The 17,292-nt window shown below is 40.1% G+C and overlaps 1 protein-coding gene across 2 annotated transcripts in view; it reads left to right on the top strand.

Moving 5' to 3' along the window:
- The window catches only part of LOC583684 (growth factor receptor-bound protein 14), a 53,539-nt gene that overhangs the window by 23,895 nt on the left and 12,352 nt on the right, over positions 1 to 17,292 (top strand). For both annotated transcript variants that reach the window (XM_030990118.1, XM_783585.5), the window contains exons 3-6: positions 465 to 982; positions 9,767 to 9,844; positions 13,878 to 14,037; positions 16,244 to 16,365. In XM_030990118.1, coding sequence (XP_030845978.1) covers positions 465 to 982; positions 9,767 to 9,844; positions 13,878 to 14,037; positions 16,244 to 16,365 — 878 coding nt within the window. The remainder of the gene's footprint in view (positions 1 to 464; positions 983 to 9,766; positions 9,845 to 13,877; positions 14,038 to 16,243; positions 16,366 to 17,292) is intronic.

Here is a 17,292-nt window from a genome sequence, read left to right as displayed (position 1 = left end):
TTTGAAATCTGTTTCGTGTGGTATTGACTGTGATTTAAAAAGGGAATACCGGTTCTGTACATGTAATCACTGAGGTATGAACACGCTGTTTATTGATCTTGTCGAGTTGTTTGTACATAATATATGAGCGAAGGAAATCCTAAGTGGAGGGAGTGTTTAAACATCTTCCGTAATCATGATCTTTTGATTTTGACATTTTAAGAGTGCTCTCACATTTCTTATCAATGTCATTTAAATCCGTTCAAGCAAAGGAAAATATTGTGATTGAATCCTGATGTATTTTGTTCTGACTTATCTACGAATCGCTCATTTCATATTGTGCATGGATGTACAAATAGTGCATTTATCACAAGATATACTGTAGTCAGTTAATTGTTTACTTTCTCAGAAATATGTATTCACGGATGCAAATTTGATTTGTTGACTTTCAATTTTCGTTGTTTCTTCTCTGGATCTTCTTACAGACGACGTGGACTTGGATGCCCTAGTTAACGGCATGAATTCCTTCCCCACATACAACGAAGACAGGCCGCTATTGGCCAGCACTGAATCATTAAACAACCATCTCTCTGCGCAGCAGGGCGGTCTCAACGGTATCTACATGTGTCGTCAAGCCAGCCAGCCGGCCACACCCACAAGAACCCAACCCCGCTCCCCCCACAACCAGAACCATAGCAACAATCATCAGGTCGTCAATGACCACCACAATCATCATCTTCATGAAAGGCATCAGCTCCAGCATAGCAACAGCCTCACGTCTCGCTTCATCCCGCGCCTCGATCGCGAATGGAGGAGCAAGTCGATGCCGGAAGATCTGCGAGAGCCGGTGGCCACCGCCCCGCTCAGCTCGTCGTTCCCTCGGAGGGGGCAGAGCGAGAGCAGCAGTGGGGGTAGCGACGGGGACGAGGCACAGGTACCGGACCCCTTCCCTGAGCTGGGCGGATGCAGTCCAAGATGGAAAACAACGCTAGGCTCTGCTGTGGTATGTTCCTTATAATTATATTTTTTAGGGGGGAAGAGGGACAGTTCAAGGATACTACAGTGTATGTACTAAAGTAAGAATGTTCAGGTTCTCTCCTCAGTGGGTCCTATGCAGCTTGTGTTTCGAATGAACATTCCTTCTTTAAGTATTGAAGACATCAAGGTCACTAATACAAATAAACACAAGTGAAATATTTGTTTCCCAAAAAATAACTTTGCAGGTAATGTTGACTTTTTCTCTCCTAGACTCATTCAGGAGAAGTTTCTTGAGACATTCAAGGAACCAGGGGAAAAGGGGATAGGATATGAATGAGTTTTCAAGAGGATAGCCGAAAGTTGAAATGAAGGCAATGGTTTTTTTTCTCGGAACCGTCCATGACAAATTCTCAGTCAAAGTGCTTTAGCACTGCTTTCACACTGTCTAGGGAGTCTTTCAAGGCAGCTGGAATCTCCTGCAGTTTGCTCATAAATCGTCATCATCGTTCTGCCCCGTCCCCCTCTATTACAGACAGCTGTAAATCAATGCTAACTACATTTACATTGCACTTGGAAAGCTAACAGTTTGTCCCATTGCTGTATAGTCGTCCCAATTCAGTTTGGGAACAATAGAATTGTGTATATAATTGAAGTTTTCGTGTGTGAACGTCTTGGAGTGAAACAGATGTTTGGTCATTGTTTTTATCAGAACTTGATAAAGAATCTGGGTAGACTCAGTCTGGGAAAATTGTATGTAAAATAAAACATGGAAATTGTATGCAACCATGCATTTCCCCTTCTCTAGAGAGAGGTTCTTTTTAAAACTCTTCCAAAATATATCATATATATGCATCTTGTAAGTATTCTGTTTCTGCTACCTATATGTTTATTCATTGTATTTGTTTCTTGGGACTATTTTTCTTGTGTGTCTTAAAACGATATGGAGGCCTGTGTTCTTTTATCTTAAAAAAGCCATTCAGTAATAACAGTTAGTTCTGATTCTTTGTGGTTATTAAATATTTCAATAGGTTTATCACCAACAGTATGAGTCATAAAAATAGCAATTTGTGTCATTTTGAGTATTAAGCCTATGACTTAACCCCCTTCGGCCTCTCAGCAGATGATATGTAAAAGATGCAGCTCTCGCGCAAAGGGCTCTATCCTCATTATTAGGCATCAATAGTCTATCAGTCTACTAGGCATCGTTAATCTGATTGGTAGAATTGGAAAACCGCCCCCAGCGGGAATATTTCCGCTAATTAGTTCTTGAGTTTATTTTTAGCAAAGTTGTCCTCTTTCTATATATATAATAACGATCAGCCAGACTACTGACACCACAATGCGGGGAGTAAGGAAACGGCCCTGTGGGTGGGGGATTTAAATTTAGATCAAGAAGGTTTCGGTTAATGAATTTCATCAATCAAGAAGCCATACAAAAAAAAATTGTCTTTTATTAAAAAGAAGCTGCATTGGTTTAAATGTTGCCATTTATAGAATAAATTAGCAGCATTCTATTTTTAACCATGCATGAGATTTGGGCAGTATCCAAACAGATGCCAATGTATTTCTATGCCTCCGCTATGATTTTAGGGTGAGTGACTGCACATCTGTTGAGATTTTTGTGAGTTTCTTCTTGGGGTCTGTGAATGGATAAAAGTTCTCACAAAATCAAACAAGAGAGTTAGAGCATGGTTAGAGAGAGGGAGGGGGAGGGGGGGGGGTGAGGGGAGAGAAATAGAAACAGAGAGGGAAAGAGGGTACGGAGAGAGGGAAGTGAGGGAGAGAGAGAGGGAGGGAGAGAGATGGAGGGAGAGAGATGGAGAGAGAGAGAGGGAGGGAGAGAGATGGAGAGAGAGATGGAGGGAGAGAGATGGAGGGAGAGAGATGGAGGGGGAAGGAAGACAGGGAAGGAAAGAGGGTAGACAGGGTGGGAGGAGGAGGAATGTTGAATAAGAGATATAGAGTGGGAAAACAAATTACTTGAGCCACTGAGAATTGTTATTGTTATTGTATGTTTAAAAGTTGTTATTTCAAAGAAAGCACTTTGTATGAAAACAAGTTTACAGGAAATAACATATTTTGATCTCCATGTCACATGAATTTGTGTGTGAAAAATACATCGTGCAAAAAGCGTTCTCATTGAAGCCATTCAGTGAAGCCATTCGGTTCTCTTGCATGCAGTATACTACTGACTGTATGTTCCTTCTAAAAATAACCCAAGTTGATGCCCCCATATGAAGCTACTTGTAAGACGTGTCCATCAACCTTAATTGATGAGAGCCATAACTCAGGCAAAACAGGAGCACATTCCTTAAGCTTACCCTCCAATGATGGACAAGCCAGGAAACTATTTAAAGGGATCAGTCAGCGTAGTGGCGGCCCTCGAGGACGGGCGGGTGCCCGTGAACTTCAAGACAAAAGCGTGTCACGATGTTTTTATTTATTTATTGCTCCTTTCCGAAGGAGAGGAAATTTTTATTGGTTAGGTCAAGTTTATCTTTTTGTATGAGAATAACAATAAAAGGTTGAATAACCATAACTCTGACAGGAAGTCAAGGCTCTGATTCTGAATTTGATATATTTGCAAAAGGTCTGGTTTGGCTTGATTTCATGAAAGTTAGGACGAAGAAAATCTGTTCGATGATCTTTTTTTAGGTATATAAGTTTCAAGTATCTTGTTTTGATGAATGTATTTTATTTGAGGCCTATTGTTCTTTTGGTTAAAGTTTAGATAATTGTCCATTATTTGAAGTTTTGAAGTCCCAACAATAAAAAGGGCAACGCACTTTGTCACACACTACCTTGTAACAGATTTATATGGCTTTTTGAGAACTATTGCCTCATGCTTAGCCTTAGGATAGCTATGATTATGATAGCAGGGCTCGAATTACCCACCGGCAATCGGCAATTTGCCGCCATGCCCCTCTCATTGGCCGGAATGCCCTTTTCAAAATCAAACCGTTTACGGCCACAATATTTAATCCACAAAAGTTTTGCCGACATTATAGTCATCGTAAGCCAACCCGACTTGTAATGTTCAAAAAGGTTTTGTTGCCCATACAGAGCTCTAAAAACAATGATAGTCGGCAAGGTTTTGTTGCCCCTCCGGAGCTCTAAAAACAATGGTAGTCGGCAAGGTTTTGTTGCCCCTCCGGAGCTCTAAAAACAATAATTACCGGAAGGTTTTGTTGCCCCTCCGGAGCTCTAAAAACAATGATAGTCGGCAAGGTTTTGTTGCCCCTCCGAGGCTCTAAAAACAATAATTATCGGAAGGTTTTGTTGCCCCTCCGGAGCTCTAAAAACAATAATTACCGGAAGGTTTTGTTGCCCCTCCGGAATTCTAAAAACAATGATAGTCGGCAAGGTTTTGTTGCCCCTCCGAGGCTCTAAAAACAGTAATTATCGGAAGGTTTTGTTGCCCCTCCGGAGCTCTAAAAACAATAATTACCGGAAGGTTTTGTTGCCCCTCCGATGCTCTAAAAACAATAATTATCGGAAGGTTTTGTTGCCCCTCCGGAGCTCTAAAAACAATAATTACCGGAAGGTTTTGTTGCCCCTCCGGAACTCTAAAAACAATGATAGTCGGCAAGGTTTTGTTGCCCCTCCGAGGCTCTAAAAACAGTAATTATCGGAAGGTTTTGTTGCCCCTCCGGAGCTCTAAAAACAATAATTACCGGAAGGTTTTGTTGCCCCTCCGGAGCTCTAAAAACAATGATAGTCGGCAAGGTTTTGTTGCCCCTCCGAGGCTCTAAAAACAATAATTATCGGAAGGTTTTGTTGCCCCTCCGGAGCTCTAAAAACAATGATAGTCGGCAAGGTTTTGTTGCCCCTCCGAGGCTCTAAAAACAATAATTATCGGAAGGTTTTGTTGCCCCTCCTTGGCTCTAAAAACAATAATTATCGGAAGGTTTTGTTGCCCCTCCGGAGCTCTAAACACAATAATTACCGGAAGGTTTTGTAGCCCCTCCGGAGCTCTAAAAACAATGATAGTCGGCAAGGTTTAGTTGCCCCTCCGATGCTCTAAAAACAATAATTATCGGAAGGTTTTGTTGCCCCTCCGGAGCTCTAAACACAATAATTACCGGAAGGTTTTGTAGCCCCTCCGGAGCTCTAAAAACAATGATAGTCGGCAAGGTTTAGTTGCCCCTCCGATGCTCTAAAAACAATAATTACAGGAAGGTTTTGTTGCCCCTACGGAGCTCTAAAAACAATAATTACCGGAAGGTTTTGTTGGCCCTTTGGAGCTCTAAAAACAATAATAGTCGGCAAGGTTTTGTTGCCCCTCCGGAACTCTAAAAACAATATTTATCGGCAAGGTTTTGTTGCCCCTCCGGAGCTCCAAAAACAATAATTACCGGAAGGTTTTGTTGCCCCTCCGGAACTCTAAACACAATGATAGTCGGCAAGGTTTTGTTGCCCCTCCGGAGCTCTAAAAACAATAATTACCGGAAGGTTTTGTTGCCCCTACGGAGCTCTAAAAACAATAATTACCGGAAGGTTTTGTTGCCCCTCCGGAACTCTAGAAACAATGATAGTCGGCAAGGTTTTGTTGCCCCTCCGAGGCTCTAAAAACAGTAATTATCGGAAGGTTTTGTTGCCCCTCGCACTCTGAAAACAATAATTACTGGAAGGTTTTGTTGCCCCTACGGAGCTCTAAAAACAATAATTACCGGAAGGTTTTGTTGCCCCTACGGAGCTCTAAAAACAATAATTACCGGAAGGTTTTGTTGCACCTCCGGAGCTCTAAAAACAATAATAGTCGGCAAGGTTTTGTTGCCCCTCCGGAGCTCTGAAAACAATAATTACTGGAAGGTTTTGTTGCCCCTACGGAGCTCTAAAAACAATAATTATCAGCAAGGCTTTGTTGCCCCTACGGAGATCTAAAACAATGATAATCGGCAAGACTTTGTTGCCCCTACGGAGATCTAAAACAATAATTATTGGCGAGACTTAATTTCCACTATGGAACTTCTAAATTAATTGGCGTGACTTAATTGCCGATACGGAGATATGAAAAAATGTCTTCATCCAAATGACTGAAACGTTTGGCACAAAAACCGTAATGACTTAGGCTTAGTTTTTCAATCCATCCTTTTTATTTGAACCAATCAATATCGGGAAGTTTTGTTTACCCATCGTTGGTTCAACATCTTTACTTCGCGTTGTGACCTTTTTTGGTGCGTTTTCACAGTTTTTAATCAGTGAAAAACTTGGATTTTTCTCGGGAGGAGGGTCTGGAATTAAATCAGAAAAGGATTAAGAGTCGAGATAATGGTACAAAGAATCGTCTTCTTTCCCATACGTTTTAATTAAAACGTCATAGCTTCCGCCCATCGCGCGGGAGGGGTGTGAATTGAGTTCAGAAAAGGATAATACCTGTAGTCGAGATCGAGACGAATCGTCTTCTTTCCCTAATAATTTATTAAAAACGTCTAAGCTTCCGCGCTTCCCTTGGAATTCAGAAAAGGATAAAGAGTCAAGAACGGTACAACGAATCATCTTCTTTCTCTAATAATTCAATGAAACGTCAAAGGGGAAACTCCCCCCCCCCCCTCCAGCTCCCCCCCCCCCCCCAATTTTTTTTTGAAAAGCATTTTAAAGAGAAATAGAAAGAAAGAGAGCAAGAAAGAAAAAATAGTTAACTACCAGTTTCTCAACAAAATAAGGTATCAAAAATTGCTCATCTGATCGTAATTAAACGCCTAAGACCCCTGAGCTTCCGAGGGCTCTGCCCCTGGGACCCAACCAAGGGCCCTTTGGCAGGCCTCTTGATACTCATCTGACTGCAATTTAGTGCCTAAAACCCTTGATCTTCTGGGGCTCCGCCCGCTGGACCAATCAGTGTCCTGCCAGTGTCACAAATAAAGTATAAAAATATGTTCATCTGACTGTAATCAAATGCTTAAACCCCTGAGCTTCCGGGGGCTCTGCCCCCTGGACCCCACTGGATGCTAATCTGACGGTAATGTAATGCTTTAAACCCATGGGCTTCTGGGGGCTCCGCCCGCTGGACCTCAGGCCAATCAGTATCCTGCCAGTTTCACAAATAAGGTATAAAAATATGTTCATCTGACCGTAATCAAATGCCTGAAACCCCTGAAATTCAGGAGTTTCCGCACCCTCGACTCCACCAGGGGCCCTGAGGCGGGCCCCTGAATGCTTATCTGACCGTAATTTGCCTTCAACCCATGAGTTTCCGGGGACGAACAAGGTATCAAAAGATGTTCATCTGACCGCAGGCACGTAGCCGGGGGGGGGGCAGTGGGGGCGCCCCCCCCCCAAAAAAAAGAGCCAAAAAAGAAAGGAGAGAAAAGGAAGAGGACGTATGAAGAAAAAGGAGCAGACAAAAAACTGTATTCATGCAGGCGAGGATTATTTTCGAGAACGGTACAACGAATCGTCTTCTTTCTCTAATGATTTAATGAAACGTAAAAGCTTCCGAGCTTTGCGGGGGAGGGGGGGGGGCGATGAATTTAGACGAGGATTAAGAGTAAAAAACGGTACAACGAATCCTCTTCTTTCTCTAATGATTTACTGAAACGTAAAAGCTTCCACGCTTTGCGCGGAGGGAGGGGAACTGTATTCAGACGAGCAGGCACGTACGCAGGGGGGGGGGGGGGGGGTTTGGGGCGTTAAACCCCCCCCTTTGTTTTTTTTATGTCTGTATTTTGAAGCAAACCCCCCCCCCCCTTTTTTTTTTAAATGAAACACACACAAAAAAAATTATGCCAATGGCTGATCTAAAAAAGGTGACCTCAACCCCTCCCACCCCTCCCCAAACTTAGGGAACAAAATGTCAAATTTTCAAATTTCGAGACCAAAAAACATTTATGTCTGTATTTTGAAGCAAACCCCCCCCCCCTTTTTTTTTTTAAATGAAACACACACACAAAAAAAAAAATTATGCCAATGGCTGATCTAAAAAAGGTGACCTCACCCCCCCCCCCCCCACCCCTCCCCAAAGGGAACAAAATGTCAAATTTTCAAATTTCGAGACCAAAAAACAAAAAAAGTGTCCTCTTACCCACCCCCCCCCCCCCCCCCCCCCCCCCCCCGCTTATTCAGCGGCTGGCTGAGCCGTTGCAATTTTTTGGGGGGACAAAAAAAAAGTGGGCCCCCCCCCCCCCCCCCTAAGGAAGAAATCCTGGATCCGCCCCTGGGTGCACATATCCCCCCCCCCCCCCCACCTTGAAAACAACGGCGTGAGGTGATCTTACGCGCACTTTCCACGTTGGCCTTAGTGCCCCTTAGGATAGATTTGTGCCCGTTTCAGTGGATTTGTGCCCTCTCAAAAAAGTGGCCTTGACCCAAATTTGATGTAATTCGAGGCCTGTGATAGGTTTACAGTTTGAAGTTAAAGATAAAGTTGAGTACTGGTAAAAAAAAGAAAATTATTTCTCACAGAATCAAACGAAACTTACACTGAATGTTCAAGATTACAAATAAATGACATGTGCCAAACGATTTTGGAAGAAAATGTATACTGGCTGAGTAATGAGCATAGAAAGACAAGGAATCAAGGTAGTACCAACCCCGACACAATGCGTGTTGTCCCATACATAGCTTTCTGTGTATGTGCTTGTTACTTTACCAAGACTCGGTCAAATTTATTATGATTTTGATGACTCCAGAACCTTGCAGTGCACACCAATACTTACATGCTACATGATCAACTGTTTCTGATCCTTTCCACACCTTTTCTTTCACAATGCAATCGCATTACCAGTACTAAAGTTTATCTTTAATAAAGGGACAGATAAAACCCTTTCATGGTATTTTTCAAGTTACGTTTAATAGTACTCTCAACTTTGCGTAAAACTATTAGACATAAATGCATTAAAAATAATCAAGAAGTGAATGGATTAAAGTTGTAGGCTTGACTGTAGTCAAATTTAATGCCGCAACATACACTTGCAGCCGAGTCCAAATACATTTATGTTCATTTATGCGTTCATTTATGCATTCATTTATGCTGATGTATCTCACACAAGTAGTTTCTACATTATATTTTAAGGTGATGCTCTCACTATTTTTCAATTATTTCTGTTGTTGTGTCTATTTTTTTTCAATGCAAAGTGTTATTTCCTGAGTTATAGACAGTTCCTGTGTTACGAATATAACATAACATCTTTGCAAAAATAGACACTGGTAATTGCATCCCTGAAGAGGCATAATGCATAAATAAAAATGCTGTTTTTATCGATGCGTAGGCTTTAGGAATTATATTTAGACTACTTCCTTCCTCAACGTGATCAGAATTGAACTGAGTAGGCGTACCATCATCAAATGTTTTTTGTTTTTTAAAATGTGATATAATAATAACAATAATGATGATATAGAGTATTTATAATACACAAACTTCACATGACTACCGGTAATGTGCACAAGGCTCAAATAAATATGAGAACATGAAAAATCCACAAAAAATTAGACAACTTTAAAAAAAGGCATTAGATCTAGGTACCATAATTTTTTTCTCCATCAGATCTCAGTAAGTCATTTGCTTAGATTTTTTAGGCTGTTTTCAAGAGAAAAATGTAATTTTTGTCAAATTGCATTGTTTTTGTTCTTGTTTTGTTTTTCTTCTTATTTTCCATTTGAGCGCTACCATGTACATGTACACGAAAATCACATCTGTTCTCAAAAATAAAAACTGTCATTTCACCACGGCAATTTGTTTGATTATACCCCCAGCCGTCTATTCTTTGAAAAAGAGGAAATTATTGACATTTATTTAATTTGATATTGACTACCACCAGACAATTAATTTGTGCGTGCATCTTTTTCCCCATTTTTCATCTTATTTTAGGAGGAATTATTTCTGAGACAGAAGCTTAAAGAGAAGAAGACTTTGGAGGAAACTAACAACAATGACAACATCACACAGGTATGTAGTTGAAGAAGTAATATATTTTGTTCTTTTCGGGTATTCATTTCATGTGTTACATGAATGTTCAATGTGCTGCATGTATCAGTAAATCAATTGAAGAAAAAATTCAGTATCTTGTTTTTTGACAGACACTTTTGTATAAAAATGTATGGAAATGTGGAGAAGTGAGTAACATGAAGAAGAGCAATATTTACCCAACTGAAAAATTAGGACAAACTTGGGTTAGCCATATGGAGAGATTTCTAACATTACATCACACTAAGACGTAACAGGAATTCTCATCGATTGAAGACGTGTGGTAACAAGGAGATTGTGCTTGTGCACCGTGAAGGCATGATGAAGATGAGTGGATACATCATTAGTTGTATGATAGAGCGAGCATATGATGTTCCCACATCTAGGCATGATGAACACGAATGACTTCATGTCATTGCGACATCTTCTTCGCTTGTCTACGTGAGTGACCGCTCAAGTTCACGGACATGCCAAATGCAGGTCGGAGGGGGCAGGAGGAGGAAGAATGCCCTTGCTGTTGTCGTGTGAGGGCCGAGCAATTGAAGATCCGGGCCCTCATTTGAAGTACCCATTAGTTCGGGAAGAGGATGAGGAGGCGATTCTCCTGCTTTCTTCATTTAGGCGAAGATGAGAACGTGACGCGATTCTATCAATTTGAAGTTGGCAGCAATTCTGGAGGACACGCCGGGCCTGTTAGCATGGCTTGTAAAAGGTTGGATCATTCTGTGAGACACAATATGGGACCTGTTTCACAAAGCCTTTTTTCAATGACAAATGACAAAAATCAGTGACAAATCTGCTGATAACCAATCAGAAGCAAGGATTTCAGTAGCTTTTAACATTTGTCACCGATGACAAGTTTTGTGAAACACCCCCCTGGTTGCTAAAACAAAGTTTATCGCCTTGAGTGAACCTACAGAATTGTTAACATTGGCTTTGATCGATGGGAAATTTTCAGATCATACAGGTGCCGCGACGCGTTCAGTTGGAATCAAGATGCCCTGCAGGGGGGCGTTTCACAAAACTTGTCATCAATGACAAATGACAGTTATTGTTATAAGCTACTGAAATCCTTTCTTCTGATTGGTTATCAGCAGATTTGTCACTGATTTTTTGAAAAAAGGCTTTGTGAAACAGGCCCCATGACTGATCTATGCAAGAAGCAGCAGTCCGAACAGTCCCTTTTGCTCAAGGTGCCCAACGTAAGTGGCTAGCTGCGTCAGGTCATCAACTCCTGCCTGTTACAGAGAGGTGTTAAACAGAAAGAAGAAAAAGAAGTGAACGATGAAGAAGCAAGCATTAAAATTCACTAGGTTTTTTTTCTTTCTTCCCGTCGTTCGTTCGCGGCCGGTTACAAAATCTAAAGATGCATGTGGGATGCATCAGGCGAGTAATTCAATCAATGCAACTACAGCCAAAGAAACTCTGACCATAATCAAATCAAGTGGGAAATCTTGAACTTGTAGTCAGGGAAATCGGAGGCTGTCTCTGCCTTGCCTAAGGGCCTTGATGTCGATGTCCTTCACGTTTGGTAGCCTAACCGATGTCAAAATTGAGAATTAGAGACTGATCAGGAATTCCTCCCAAGAATGAACTTGTAATTTTGTCAAGGATTGACTACTTGAGGAGAACGACTGTTTAATGCTACATTATTGCTTATTCATCCATTGAAATCAAGGAAATCTGACCGAAAAGGTTTTTTATGTAATTTTTGTTATTGTGTTGTTTTTGTTGTTTGGGAGTAGTGGGGGAGAGGGGGGGGGGGGAGGCTTACCAAACTTCTAAATGAGTACTACAGTAGGAGATAATACAGATTTGATATTTGTAAATGAGCTTACTTTTTGTTATTATGAGTGATTGCTTTAACATCAGTGGTTATGTAACTTGACCTAAAACCCGTAGAAAGACTTCAAATGAAGCTTGCATCATGCTGGATGAATATGGAGTTTGAATTTAACTTGAAGATTCTAACATATGGTCATGATTGTATTATGAGACTATATATTGGTTAAGAAAACAGTGCAAAAAGTCAGATTACCGTGTTCTACATGTAAGTGTTGCCAATTTGTAAACCCTGCGTGATAGGGATCATAACATGTTATGTAAGCCTCATTTCAAGAGTTTGAACTTGTTCACATTCCAGTCCACTTTATCGATTCTCAAGAAATCGAGTAGCCTCTTTATCAAATACTGGAAAACTTGTTGTAGAGGCTTAATCAAACAATGCATTTTAAAAAGATAAAAGGCAAGTTATCTGGGTTACAGTGTTTATTTGTCGAAACCCTTCTCTGCCTTTTATCATATTTTATCAGTGCCTCGCAACCCGATGCACTTTATCGCGCGCTCTCGTAGGGGACTGTAAACATTGGCTGGTGTCATGTGACGTGTTGGGCAAACTTCTGTGAAGATCTGCACGTGTGTGCTAGATGCCATGTTTGGGCTGTCACGTTCTGGAGTGTATACAAACACACACGAGGAGCAGGCAGTATAGGTTCTCACACTTAATGCAAATGTCAAAAGATGCTGCTTATGAAACTCTTTTTAAATAGTTAAAGATAAAGTTGAGTTCTGGTCATTCGATTGCATTGTGATAGAAACGTTGTGACAGAAATATTGTGGAATCGATCAGAAAAGGTTGATCACCTAGCATATAAGTATTGGTGTGTACTGCAACGTTCCGGAATATCAAAATGATAAGAAATATGGCCCAGTCTTGGTAAAGTTACAAGCACTGTACACAGAAAGATGTATATGGGACTACACAAACATATGGCATAAAAATCTGTCCCGATTTGTATGATGTTACATGCCATGTTTAGGATATTAAGGCATTTGAAGAGCTATGCTTTTCAGGGAACATTTTTTATCTGATGTTCTTCCACACTTGCATAATACAATGATAACACTCACAAATTATTTTTTCACCTCTTCCCAGAACTCAACCTTCTCTTTAAGATGGTTAATTAGAAACTAATAGTTTATACAATTCTCCTTGTAAACTGAACTGTTCCTATTTAAGTCACCAAGTATAAGTGATATAGATGCTCACCCCCATAATGACATTGACTGGAACCATGTTATGCCATTGGAAACATTTTGAGATGTATGCTTCCAACTGTGTATATTCTGCTCCATATTCTGCGCCATTGTTACCGAGGTACGTGTTTATTGTGTGTAAACATACTGGGACACATGATCCGTTGAACATAATACCTAATCTAAACTCCATTTCTAAGAAGTTCAGTTGTAGGAGGGGAGAACAAAAGATTGGGAGATGGACTGCAAATATTTGAAGATGAGCCAATGACAATATGAAAAATCACCTTATCGAATTTCATGAGGCATCCTTGTCTTGTTTCTATGTGACTACTTTTTACGTTACATTCTCATTCCTAGAAAAACAAAAGGTGGTTGGATTTCAAAAGAACAGTAAATATTGTATCATATTTCCAAAAAAAGATGTAGCAAAGAAAGAAAAGAGAGGCATTCTCACAGGAAAGAGTATGAATTAATTGTCTGGTCACTTTTTCCAGATTTCATGTGAGAAAGAAAAAACCTTTACAGCAGCATGATCATGAAGGTGTGTTATTTTAATGTTTGTCAACTAAAATCAAAGAAATTTGATATTACATCAGGGGTGGGGAGGGGGGGGGGGGGGGGAGGTACCAGATATGTTAATGAGCTTTATATGTCACATAAAAAGTCTCTCTTTGCCTTATACTGTGTTTATAATGGAATACCGGTAGATAAAGGGTTCAAATTTATTCAACTGGTACAATGCAAGATAAAAGAGTTGTCATGGAGCAAATCAGGACCAGAAATGGGTAATGTTGCAAAGCCATCATACTGCACAAAGCATTCCTTACATCAATCTGTGCCTACTGTTTTGTGCAAAACTGCACAAGCGGCAAACAAGCGACAGCGCTGATAGGGGAAGAAAGCAAGCGAGCGTGTAAAATGGTAACAAAAAGCCAAATTATCATTTTTTATTTTTATAAATCTCTTGCTTTTACAGGCGCTGGTGAAGGTGCTTAGTGAAGATGGCATGACAAAGGTTTATCAGGTAGACGGTAGTCACCGGGTGGAGGAGATCTGCAGACAGATGGTTGCTAGGAACCACGCCCTTAACGACAAAAGCTGGTCACTCGTAGAAGAGCTCCCGGACCTTGATTTAGGTAAGAAGATTTTATTTTACACTTTAAAGTTACCTTTGTGGACTGAATATGAAAAGTCAATAAAAATACTATGAAAAGCAAGCACAGCATAAAATATAGAATAAAAGAAACTGTGATGTCATTTACCTGTATGTTTATATGTTCATGTCACCTATATTATACCTACACCAACTATTGCATCAGACAACAACAAAAAATCAATTTGCATTCCTGTCACTGCAGACATGTAATCATGAATATTTTTTAGTCAGAAGTTTTATAACAGGAGTTTCATAATTCCCCTCTCAGCATTAATTTTCCATGTTTCATAACGTCTGAATCAAAATAAAAGAAAGGTCTTTTAATTCCTTTTAACCTGTCTGCCGAGCCAAATATTGGAATTTTAATTACACTCGTATCTCTTGATAAGTTATCTATCAGCCATCGTAATCTTCTTATCTCCAGCAAACTATGTCGACTGCAGTCACAATATACTCACGCCACTTTACGAGTTGGCCTTTTCAAATAAAGAAAATGAATAAAAATAAAAAAGTCTCATAAAACTTAAAACTTGACTTGATGGTTTACTCTGTCGATTACATTGTTTGCTTAAACGGGTTATGAAGGTTGCGATTTCCGGCTTGCAATGTTGGGCTTACTTACGTTAATGGTGTCAAAGATTAATGCAAATTTGTCTTTGGTGCGAGAGATCCGTGTAGATCGTTCCATAATTTCCTTGCGCGAGTTGTTACGAGAGAGAAGCAAAGTAAAAACAACAACCAAAGTTGACGATAAGACAGGAGATTCACCAGAGAAAAATGCAGTAAGATTTTAATGAGCGTCATTGACGGAGATGCAATGTTTACAAATAGTGCTTGATTACTATTGTTGCTATGTTGAATGGGTTTGAGAGTTCACTGGGCCGTTACGGTAGTTTTTCATAGGATTAGGAAGAGATGGTAAATGTAGATCATTTAGATTAGTCCGGAGATTGCTAAAGTAGATCAGGTGGGAAGACTGGAGTTTCTTGCAAAAATGGCAACATTCCAATAAGTCTTTCTTAACCTCACTCTCACCCTAATCTTCTACCCAATTTCTTTTCTTATCCTGTCATACCTTCCCTCTTTCATCCTATCCTTCAAATCCTTTTTTTTCTTTCTCTTGTTAATTTTATTCCTTCCTTCTTTCATAACCTCTCTCTCTCACCCTATCCTTCTAGCCACCTTCTCTTTTCCATGCTGCTCCTTCTCCACTTTACATAACATCCCACGTCATCCTTCCAGCTCTCTTCCTTTTTTTCATTCCTTCCTTCTCTCACCTTACATAACATCCCACGCTATCCTTCCAGCTGCCTTCCTTTCCTTTATTCTTCCTTTCCTTTATTCCTTCCCTCTTTCACAACCTCTCTTTCACTCTTTCCTTCCGGCCATCTTCTTTTCCTCTATTCCTTCCTTCTTTCCTCTAACCTCTCTTTCACCTCGTCCTTCTTGATCACCCTCCCATTTTCCTTGACTCTACAACCCAAGGTGCAAACGCAGTACTTTGAACTGGAGTGGGTCCCGTCCAACTGGCATCACGCCAAATATCTTCCATTTCCCCCCTCTTGCATATCCCACTGCGGGGCTATAAAATCCACATCACTGTCAGATATAGTATATTTACAAACGGTCCAATAATCAATATCGCAGTTTGGTGTGTATACATGTACATTTCTCATGTCTTCACAAGTTACTCATGGCAAACTTTGTGGAAAGAGAGAGGAGAGATAGATGGGTGTGGGTAGGTGGGAGGAAGACTAAGTGGCATTCTTACCTGCACATGAAAATCACAAGTTATTTTATATTTGGCACAGTAAAGGCACGCGGCTGTAAATGTCATAAGAAAATTTAGGACTTGAACTAAATCTCTCTATCATCATTTCTGATGCAATCCACTTCTTTGTTTGCTATTTTAAGCCCAAAAAACAAATGTAAGCTAGTGCATGAATACATGTGCATCAAAGCCCCCCACCCCCGCAAGTCTTCAACCAATCAATCACTCCTCACTTTTTATCAAATGGGGGGGGGGGGGGGGGAGAGATTGTTGACTGATGTTAAACTAAGTTTCTTTTTCTTCTTTTTAAAATATATGACATTTGTATGTACATGTATGTGTATTTAATTTAATTTGTTTCAGCGCCTGAAGAGTTTGTCTTATCTAGAATTTTGTCCTGTATTTTTTATTGCAGAAAGGACGCTAGAGGATCACGAAAGTGTATTAGAGGTCTACAAGCAGCACCTGAGCTCTACGAATGGCAGACTCCACTTACGAAAAGACTTTCGCAAATATGAGATGTTTCTGAATCCAGGGGTAAGACAGATTCTTTTCTTTTCTTTTCTTTTCTTTTTTAATCAAATGTAATCTACCTGTGTACCATGTTGCAGTTACTGTATTAACTAAATACTTTTAATGCATATATCTGACACAGTGCGCAATCTTCAAGGCCTTGAAGCAGCACTTTTCTTGGAAGAAGAATAATATTACAGTTTAATTTTTGATCGCTTTTTAATATTCTTATTAACCCTGTAATAACATTTTATAAATAAATGTCAAAATGTTTACACTACTTAGCTCTATGTGAAGCCCACTTGACTATACATTAGTAACTTGTTCTTTCCCCCGAGAAATCAGCTGTTGTATTAAGCTCAAGATGAGTCCTAGAAAACAAGAGAACAAAAAGCTAGAGAAGAAATTTGGAAAAGTAAAATTAGAAATTGCTTCTGAGGATCTTGCCGCTTTAAAGCAAACTCTGAAGTGTTCTCCTCTGGACAAAAAGAAAGTCATTTCCATTTAGTCATGGAGGAAAGAGATTTATCATTTGATTATAAAAAGTTGTTCAATCTCGATTGCAGTAGGAGTATTAAGAAAGAAGGCTTGAGAAAGAAGGTTTGAGAAAGAAGGCTTGAAGATGAAAAGATCCATGGCTTCACTTATTAAAGATTGAACATTGTCAAAACCAGAGCCTTGTTTCATCAAACTTTTTATCAATTGCAAGTGTCCCATTTCTATAACAAATTTGCTCACAGTCAATTTCAAATGCCATGATCACATTTTGAAACCAAGTTTTATGAGATGGGCTCAGGTTATTTATTAAATTTGTTTTATAAATAGGCCATGGAAGCCTTACTTTCGAAGTTTCTATTGAAGCTGTGTGCTTCGTTGGAGAGGGGGGGGGGGGGGGGAATTGTTCATCTATTGTTTGCCTTGATTCATCTGTCATACTCTGTAACATGGCCC

Source organism: Strongylocentrotus purpuratus, unplaced genomic scaffold, assembly GCF_000002235.5.
Source record: "Strongylocentrotus purpuratus isolate Spur 01 unplaced genomic scaffold, Spur_5.0 spur5_scaffold_19, whole genome shotgun sequence".
NCBI lineage: Eukaryota > Metazoa > Echinodermata > Echinoidea > Camarodonta > Strongylocentrotidae > Strongylocentrotus > Strongylocentrotus purpuratus.
This window is presented reverse-complemented; position numbering and strand designations above follow the sequence as displayed.